This window comes from Schistocerca americana, chromosome 3 (assembly GCF_021461395.2).
Source record: "Schistocerca americana isolate TAMUIC-IGC-003095 chromosome 3, iqSchAmer2.1, whole genome shotgun sequence".
NCBI classification, from domain to species: domain Eukaryota; kingdom Metazoa; phylum Arthropoda; class Insecta; order Orthoptera; family Acrididae; genus Schistocerca; species Schistocerca americana.
The window spans coordinates 889,583,546-889,593,754 of record NC_060121.1 but is presented as its reverse complement, the minus strand read 5'-3'; the positions used below and the strand labels follow the sequence as shown (position 1 = coordinate 889,593,754).

General features: G+C 37.1%; 1 protein-coding gene across 1 annotated transcript in view; it reads left to right on the top strand.

Moving 5' to 3' along the window:
- Positions 1–1,385: 1,385 nt before the first annotated feature.
- Positions 1,386–10,209, top strand: part of LOC124605136 (U3 small nucleolar RNA-associated protein 6 homolog) — a 116,970-nt gene continuing 108,146 nt past the window's right edge. The window contains exon 1 of the mRNA XM_047136619.1: positions 1,386–1,623. Within this exon, the coding sequence (XP_046992575.1) occupies positions 1,532–1,623 (92 nt within the window). The 5' untranslated portion in view covers positions 1,386–1,531. The remainder of the gene's footprint in view (positions 1,624–10,209) is intronic.

The following is a 10,209-nucleotide window of genomic DNA, read 5'->3' as shown; positions in this document are numbered from 1 at the left end:
ACAGCGAGGTCCATGGTTCATGTGGGGGCCCAATTTGTATAGCTTACCAATTAATAATAAGATTGGTACATATGCGTCCCGAGGTGTCGTCCCTCAATGTTAATACTGGCTCTCGAGCAAAAAGCTTTGACAGTCACTGATTTAGACGACCCACATGAGTAATTCTTATCACGTCCTCTCGTTAATTCTTTGATTCTTTCAGTTTCTTTTTTGATAATGTAGCACTACAAGCACAAATTATCCCAATATAGACCGATTACATACTAACGTAGATTCCTGGGGGGAAAAAAATGCTGCCCCATAGCTGGAAGAAAGCACTGGTCACAAGCATTTACGAGAAGGGTAATAGAAGTGATCCACAAAACTACGGCCCAATGTCCTTGACATCGATTTGCTGTAGAATCTTAGAGTATATTTTGAGCCCAAATTTAATGAGCTATCTTGAACAGAATGACCTCTTCAAGGCTAACCAGCATGACTTCTGAAAACATCGATCATGTGAAACCCAATTCGCACTTTTCTTACATGATACACTGAAAGTTTTGTTAGGAAGATGCGATTTTTTTTGATTTACGAAAATCATTTGAGTCAGTACTACATCTATTCATATTGTGAAAAGTAGCATGACATGTGCTGTCAAGCGAAATTTGAGATTTTTTGATAGGGAGGATGCAACATGTTACCTCGGCTGGAGAGTCATGGTCAGATGAAGAAACTTCGTATATTAATGACGTTTCGGTCAATAATAATTGTAACCTCAGAATTTATGCAGACGGCGCAGTTACCTATAGTGAAGTACTATCAGAGAGATGCTGCGTAAGTATTCAGTCAGGGCTTGATAAGATTTCAAAGTGATGCGGAGATTGGCAACTTGCTTTAAATGTTCACAAATGTAAAATTGTGCCCTTCACGAAGCGAAAAAACGTAGTACTCTATGATTATGTCAATGAGTCACTGTTGGAATCAGCCAATTCCTACAAATACTTGCGTGTAACATTTCGTTGTGGTATTTACTTGAATGGTCACATAGGCTGTCATGGGTAAAGCAGGTGGCAGACATCGGCTTATTGTAGATACTGGGAAAATGCAATCAGCCACTCGTGCGACCCCTTCTGTAATAGTGCTCAACAGTTTGTTAGAGGTCTTCACTATTTTTTCTTAATTACGAAAACAGTGGGGGGGGGGGGGGGGGGTTCAGCGAGATTAAGCATTCCTACCAGATCGCCGAAATCGACGCTATGTCATTGATCTGAGGGATATGGCGCAAATATTCGTTGCCGAGGGAGACGCGGCTGTTTACTGAACTGCTGCGCCACTGCCTTCCTGATACGGGATCTCGAAAACGGTGGCTGTGGCTACTGTGTCGATGTCGGTGTCATCTCTGGTGCTTGATTGATCGGCATTGTGACAGTGTCGGTCCAGTGAATTGGGTATATGTTGAAGGACGTATCTAGCTGAGCTGTTGTTGTAGTAGACGCAATTCAGCGCTCTTTATATTTTGAGGCAAAAGATACAAAATTAATCATTTACAATGGCTGAATATGTGGAATTTCGTGCGGAGGAAATGATTAAAGAACTTGAACAAATGGAGAAACTTCAATTGTTCGACAAATCGGAAATTAGGTGAGAAAACCACATCGGTATCATACAGTACATAGCTTGCTGGTTTGTTTATTTTTGTTTGGGAGACAGCGCAACACCCATGATACAATCGGGTGGTATTTGTTACTTGAGCCCGAGACACAACTATTTTGTGGCAAAGCATTGCTATGACTATTATTGTTATAGTCTCTTTATGTACAATAGTAACAAATAGTCCTAAATGTGCTGAGCATTTGGATTCGATCTGTCGCCTAAATGCACAGTCTACATCTGAAAATGATTTTTACTATAGTTCTACTGCACTGTAATGTTGGTTTTTGGATGACAAAATTTAGTTTATAGCTCTTTTATACAGTGATATTCAAATAGTTAAGTGCAATATGGGGTAAAAGTTACGTCTTGGAACCCCTTGCATTATTCAATATGGCGCAGACGTGAACTTCAGGCTTCGCTATCGGTCCATTTGTTACCACAAACTTTATTTGGCATTTGCATTTGTTGGATTCGTAACTGACTACGAGATTGCCGTCTTTGAACATATCCTGGACCTCGTGCTATGCTACAGTTCAGTCTGTCACAAAAGCTTTGATTTGGTTAATGTAATAAAATTTTGAAAGCTGTAGGTTAATTTGAGTTAAATATCAAATTGATTAAACATAATGAATTTGTTTTGTGAATAAAGTCTTTCAGATACTGCTGTCACCAGATCAGACCTTAGAACTTGTAAATAGACGTTCAGAGGCACCATCAGTAATACCTATAGCTATGTGGGATTGGTATTTCCACTGAATGTTGTATGAAATGTTAGAAGTTTTCATCTAAAGTTGACAGAAGCCAAAACAACAGTTTGAATAAGAAAATACAATAAGCGATTTTTGAGGGCTGTTTATGAATATCCACAATGATCACATACTCAGACATGAAATATATTTCTCCAGTGCCTACATACATTGGCAAGTTTGTATGCATGCCAATTTATTCATATAACTTAACTCTTCTTTCCGTGCTGTGGCCAATTCTACATACTCTAAAACATCGAATTCATCATATCCTTTGTTTTTACCCAGTAATAGTGCTATTTGTTTAGATTTTGTTTATTGCTGCCATCTGTGATTCTGATTTGGTTGCAATCAGAAGAGTGTGAGCCACCAGCGCTTTGTGTCCAGCTGCTACCAACTTTAGTTATATATTGAAACTCTGTAATGCACTGTAGTATTCTTTCCATAGTGAATGTAGTACTACAGTATTGATTTGTTCATATACTTGTTTTGAACTGAATGATAAAGTAATTTCTGGTCCACCCTCTTTGAAAATCATTGGAGAAGAACAGTGACAATATTTAGTGAAACATGTCCAGTCTTTCTTTTTGGTGTGAGACTCAAAGCTTGTGTGTTCTCTATGCACTGTGTGAAGAGGGTGGAACTTGTTCAACTTGCACCACTCCATTCCATGCAGTGAGCCTTTCTGTTGGGTGGATAAAGCTTTATCTACACACTGCAAGAAATATATCTTTATTTTTTTTACTGAGTTATTTGCTCACTAAACGTTCAGTATACACTAAGTCAAAGCACAGTTTAACCCTATACTCAAACTTAATTTATGCGTAACTGCACGGAAGTGTAGGAGAACAGTAGAAGAGTCGTAGATATGACCTTCATTGATTGACCTCTAGCAGATGAACATACTATATGAAAAATTTCTAAGTGGGCCATTGGATCATGATGCACAAATATTAATGCTGAACTGAGTAAATGCTGAGGTGTACACCAAGCTATTAATCAAAAGATTTGGAGTTGGGGATGCACTTGCAATGGAAATGTATAATACCGGTCTTGAAGAGAACACCAAGAAGAGCATAATCAAACAATGGAAGATCCAGGAGGAAGGTCGCAGATAGGCACAACAAAAAGACTGTCACAAATTAGCTTTCGGCCAGTCGGGCCTTCGTCAAAAATACTACGACACACACACACACACACACACACACACACACACACACACACACACACACACACACTCTGCAGTCTCTGGGAACTGAAGCTTCAGTGTTCTGTTTTTGACGAAGGCCATACTGGTGAAAACCTAATTTGTGACAGTCTTTTTGTTGTGCCTATCTGCGACTCAGAATCTCCACTGTATGTCAAGAAGAGTATAATTTAGACATATTGTTGATAGGTATAATAAATTGGCCCTTCTCCATTTAAATAAATCGTAAATAGAAAAACATTGCCAATTAGCAAACTGTTTGGATATCTGATAGCATTAAAATGTCTTGGAAAAGAAGTAGGAGCTTTATCATGATATAATAGCCTACAGATAGTCAGAGCCAAATTATAAGTAATGTAACTGCAGATAGAAACTTCTGATTCATGTCATCAGATAGGCAAAAGCTATACAGGGCAGAATGTGGCTACTCAGCTTATTACATTGCTTTGTGTACGAGGATGCAATTTTTAGTGCTCCAATACATCGTTATTACATACAGTAATAAGAGTTTAATTATTGTATCCTCTTAACAGTTGGGAAATTAAGTCAAAGGTTTATTGGTACCAGAAAGGTAAGATATTCAACCTGAAAATCTCAAATTTATTTTAAAATTTGATGTATCCAGTGAGCAAAATAAGAGCTGGAAAATTGCCAATTTGCAGAGGTATATGACAACTGTGAAGAAAGTTGCAGGCTAGCTAAGTATGAAGTTTGGAACTTGTGTAAAATTTACATGTATCTGTCTCATCGTAAATTACTATAATCCTGGTTCTATTCCACAGCAATAAAACTTAACTGGTATACAGCATGACACGTTTCTAAGAATTTTCATAAGTAGTCACACTGACCTTGACTTTTGACCTTGAATGCCTAAAAACTTATTTATTTCATGTTCCAGAGATCCACATTGTGAATATATCGCAGAATATGGAACATGTCAGATTTACAAATTTGTTATGATGTAATGTAAATAGTGCTGATCAGTTACATGTTAGATACTTTAAGCTTAGGTTCTGTTACAAAAAAGTAAATTTTGAAGTTAAATAAACATTACAGAAAAATAAAAATTACAGAAAATATAGAACAATAAATATCTTTTACGATAATAAATATAGACAGGATCACAAATAAAGATCTGGTAATGTGTGTGAGTTACAGGTACATGGGTACTATTCATTCTGGTAAATAAGAGCTCGTCATCTGTGAAACAATTTGTGATGGGAGGGCATTAAAAATCACTCAGCCACTGAAATGCCCTTCTGTACCATAATCATGTCTGCATGCTCATAATAGATATCATCTTTTCTTCTAGTGTCAGGACTGTGATACACACTGCTAGTTTTGAAAATGTGCTGGTTTTAACTTAAGAAACACATCAGGGAGAATATGTATTATGCAGTGGATGTGAAGATTCAAAATTCCTTGAAAAGATTTCCGCATGTGACTGTAGTGGGCCGTTTGCTTGTAACTCTTAAGGCACTTTTCTCACAAGTGGCTGCAGTGGCATAGTGAACATAACTGGTGCCCCAGGCACGATACTTTATTGGCACCCCCAACCCCCGCCCGACACACACATTGGTGCCTGCAGCAGAGCCCTTTATTAGCTCCCCCTCCTCCTCCAGAAATCCATATAGTAATATAAGGGCCATTCAAAAAGAACCTGGTTAACATCGCAGCCCCAGGAATTTTATGAGACAGCCATTCACTGCCATGTGTCACAGTGGGACAAGTGTCTCAACAGCCAGCGTCAGTACTTCTAATGTACAGATACTGGTTTCTGTAATTATGTCTTCGGCTCATTTCTTTTTGAACGCCCCTTGTATAATACATAAAGTTTACTCTAATGATAATAATATAGTTTCTGGAAAATCTTGTTTGTCTTGGAGACCATTTGGTATCGTTCTGTAAGTGGCGCCTGGGACACGATGCCCCTCCACCACCCACCTTGCTATGCCACTGGGTGGTAGATTTCTCCAGAACATGATTCCATATGCCATAATGACAAAAAATAACCATAATAAGCTGATTTAATGGTTCCCATATTTTTTGTGAGAGCAGACAATGCATAAAGCATAAGTTGGGGAATTCAGTCTTTTGCTCAGACTCAGCCTATGGTCTGCTGTCAGTATGTAAGCCCATGTATTTTGAACTGTCCACCATAGCTATTTGTATGTCACCTACTTTTCCTCCTGTTTCATCATCTTCAGAGATTGTGTGAAACTAAATTAAGTTTTACTGTTATTAACAGAAAGACTGTTTATGCTGATCTAATTCATAGTATCCCTAAGAATCTTATTAGCTGATGCCTCAAATTTATCTATTGAATTATCAATAATTAATGAAGTGTCATCAGCATAGATTGTGAATTTACAGTTGTCTGTACAGAGAACGAACATTAATAAAAATTATACAATGTAAGGGGACCAGAATAGAGCCCTCGGGCACTCCCAAGTGTGATGGCACCCCATTCCAATGATGCTGAGACACCTTCTGAACTATCCAGTACAATTTTTCGTTTTCTATTTGAAAGATAAGAATCAAGCCACTTCCCTGCTGCGCCAGTTGTACTAGATATGTAGGTTTGTGTAAAAGTATTGTAGGTGACTAGAACAGTCAAATGGTTTTGATAGATCACAAAATATTCCATCCATTTTCATCTTTTTGTTAATGGACTAAAAAATGTTAGTAGAAAAGACTAATATTGCATCTTGTGATAACCACATCTGAAATCCAGAATAACTATTGTTGGTGATGATATTCTCACTGAGGTGCTTAAACAAACACACACACACACACACACACACACACACACACACACACACACACAGAGTCGCTTCTATTGACAGTAATTCACTTCAGTAGAGACATATTGTTGAGGACCAGGTTGCTTTGTGCATGTATAACTATTTTAAGCAAGTGTGCTCAGGGATGAAGTAGCAGTAGAGTGCTAGTGTCACCATTTAAAATTTTTAGTCGCCCAATAAAATGTTGAAAGGCACATGTGGGAATGTGACAAGTACCAAGCACAGTCACAAAGTGGAATGTCGTAAATAAAATAATCGTCAAAGTGGTTTTCTTAGCATTAATATTAGTTAGTCGTGGAAGTGCAACATTAACTTCATTCCAATTATTTGAGTGGGGTAAAGCATTTTGCTATCACTCTCTTGTAAGTAACAAATGATCAAATGATGAACGCTGTATGAAAAACAAGCTTGGTAAAAGTTTTTATAAAGCCACGGGGATCCAGTAGTATCATGTTTCTGATATTAAGGATTTTGATGTTCGTAAAATTCAAGTGGTTTCAGATCCTGCATGATTTTGAACAGATTACAAGACTTGTTGTTTGTGCCTATGACATCATTGTTTAATTAATAGTATTGATTAATATTAATGTGTCTGTAGAAAGCCGGCTGGAGTGGCCGAGCGGTTCTAGGCGCTACAGTCTGGAACTGCGCGACCGCTACGGTCGCAGGTTCGAATCCTGCCTCGGGCACGGATGTGTGTGAGGTCCTTAGGTTAGTTAGGTTTAAGTAGTTCTAAGTTCTAGGGGACTGATGGCCTTAGAAGTTAAGTCCCATAGTGCTCAGAGCCATTTTATTTTTTTGTCTGTAGAATGAAGATTTAATTAAGTAAATTATTCTTAATATTTTTTGAGCGCGCTTTGTTATGGTGTATGTTGAAATGTCTTCACAGTTAACGTGGAATAGCCAAATGTGAATTTAAATTAAAGCATATAACTCTAATAATTTCATAAATTATCACTAAATAAAAATAATGATTTGACATCCTTCTTTGGTTTTTGGCATATTATATTCTAGTAGCAAGTACAAAGCCCCACACAGACTGTGCAAAGATGCTGAGTTTATGAGTAAAATAAATTTTTATTTTATTTATGTTTTATTCCCACTAGAACACCATCATGAAATTTGACACGCACATTAACAAATAATTTACGAGTAACGCACACTTTTTTTTTCCAAAACATTTTCGAAATTAAAACCCAATTTCATCTTGGGAAAATTCAGTGTTAGTTCATACTTTTAAAGCTTATAAGAAACTGAAAGAAATGGTACAAATTTTAGTTGTGTAAGTCAAATAATTTTTGAGACGGTGATGTTAAGGCTTCAAAATGTAACAAAAAATGATATAATTTTGGAAGTTTTAAAAATTAACAACTCAGAAATGAAAGGTCCACAACAAATTTCATTTGGGATTTTTTGTGTGCTAACTACTGCTGCTATTAATGTACCAAAAATCATCAAAATCTAATATGTCAAGAACTAGACCATTGGTTGATTGCCCGTAAACTGATCCAGTAATCACTGTTGTTACTTTGGTCTGGTTCACTGTGTTAAGTACACTGGCATGCAGAAAAATCCTTGATATATGGAGTGTTGTGATCCTATTTATTCCATTACTGTTGAAAAATGTTTGTTGAATATGTCAGTAACTATTTTTGGATCACTAACAAGATGACCCTGATTTTTTATTTGGATATTTTCACTGCAAACTGCAGTTTTCTCTGCTTCCTTATTTACAAAATTCTTGATAGTTTTTACCATAATACATGATTTATCAATTTTCTTTGGTGTTTGTATGATTTTGTTGAGAATGTTATTGTTCTGTTTGTAATGCCTAACCTTATTCGGATCATTTGATATCTTGGCTGCTGCATAAAGCTCCCTTTTCATTCTACAAGAAATTGTGATTTCATTAGTAATCCAAGGTCTGTGACCTGATTTAAACAGAGTTTCCTTCACTAACTTTTTAGGAAATTTCTATTCAAATGGACTTGTAAATTCACTGCTAAACATATTAAATTTACAGTTTACATGAACAGCAGCATTTACAGGAGACCAGTCCACATGCTGCAGTTAATGTCTAAAGTTTTCCGTTGTGTGTCTTTATAATCCTAATATTTTTCCGAATGAAATTTACTTTTCTTTTTTACATTTATGTGGCTTATGGTGAGACAGTTGACTCTAAACTAAATTTTTTTCTGAAATGTTTACATATCTGGTAGCAATTTTAGATGCAAGTAAAAATAATCTAACTCAATTTATTCATTGACAAAGAATAAAATAAAAATGCCTGTTACACATACCATCCACATTAAACCTATGAGCAATTGAAGATGAATAAAAACCATTTGCATGCCTTGAAAAATTGTGGTTGTCTGTAGATAAGAACTGTAAACAGGTGAGAGCCGAAATCGGTGATCAGTCTCTCACTTAAGGTATATGTTACATTTCACTGTTAAATATCATTTCACTGTGAAGAATTAAGAGTCAGCTAGGGTGCTCAAATGTGGTACTATAACCTTACTCCAGTACTGTAAATGAAAATGACATCATCAGTGTAATTTTAGATAATCTGAGAGAATTGTACATTCAATTTTGCAAGCAGCATCAAAATATCAACTTTTCTAGATTCTGAGTAGAGGTTGAAGTGGTGCATACCTGTTGATGGTGAGGCTTTAGAGAGAGAGAGAGAGAGAGAGAGAGAGAGAGAGAGAGAGAGTGTGCGGGGGGGGGGGGGGCACGTGCCCAATTCCAGGGAAGGACTGTACAATAATTCATTGCACATAAAAGGCAGATCTGAAAGATGATGCTATCACAAACATTTGTAAGGGGATGCGTGCCAACAGAACTACCATAGTCACACTTTAGCTGCCTGTGACTGACTTCTGTGAAAATCTAACCGAGGTGGTTGATGATTTGAAGCAGCATCGTTACACGTCGCTAGGAATATTTGGCCTGTTCTGAAAATCTAGTTATTTTAGTCTTTGCTGAAAATAATATTTTCTTGATGGATGCAGAGATACCTCTGGGATAATTCTCAGGCAACCCTGCACCCATATACAATATCTGTTCAAAAAAATGTCAGAACTTTGTCCACAAAATTTTTCTGCATGTACCTTATACTTATTGTGCACAGTCTCCTTTAAAATATTCTCCTCCACAATTGATACGCCACTCCCATTGCTGTTTCAACTTCTGAAAGCAGTCTGTCTTGGTATGCCTCTTGTTGGATCACACAAAGTGCTGTCTACGAATTTTCTTTTATCTTGTCTATCATTGCAAATCTTTGTCCTTTCAGCACCTCAACATCATAACCATAGACCCACGTCTCATCACCAGTTATGGTTGTCTAAAGGAACATCTTATTCTCATTTGCACGATCCAAAAGTATTTCACAGATTGCGGGCGAAGGTCTTACTGGTCTTGACTCATGAGCTGTGGGACAAATGTGGCGGTAACATGTATTCCAAGAGACTGTGTCAGGATTTCATTACATGATCCAATTGAAATGTTACATTCTTCTGCAATCTCTGACAAACAGTCTTCGATTGGCACGCACAATTTTGTTAACATTCCTAACATGAGCATCATTGGTAGATGTCAAAGAATGCGTACATTGTCAGTCATCTTTAATTTCCTCCTGGCCATTGTTAAACCATGTGAACCATTTGTAACATCGAGTACAGGTTAAGCAGACATCACCGTAAGCTTCCTGCACCATTTGGTTTTCCTCTGTAAAGCATTTCTTGAGTTTCACGCAAAATTTAATGCAGACGCATTGTTTCTCTAACTCTGCCATCTCAAAATTCGCAGACTGTGA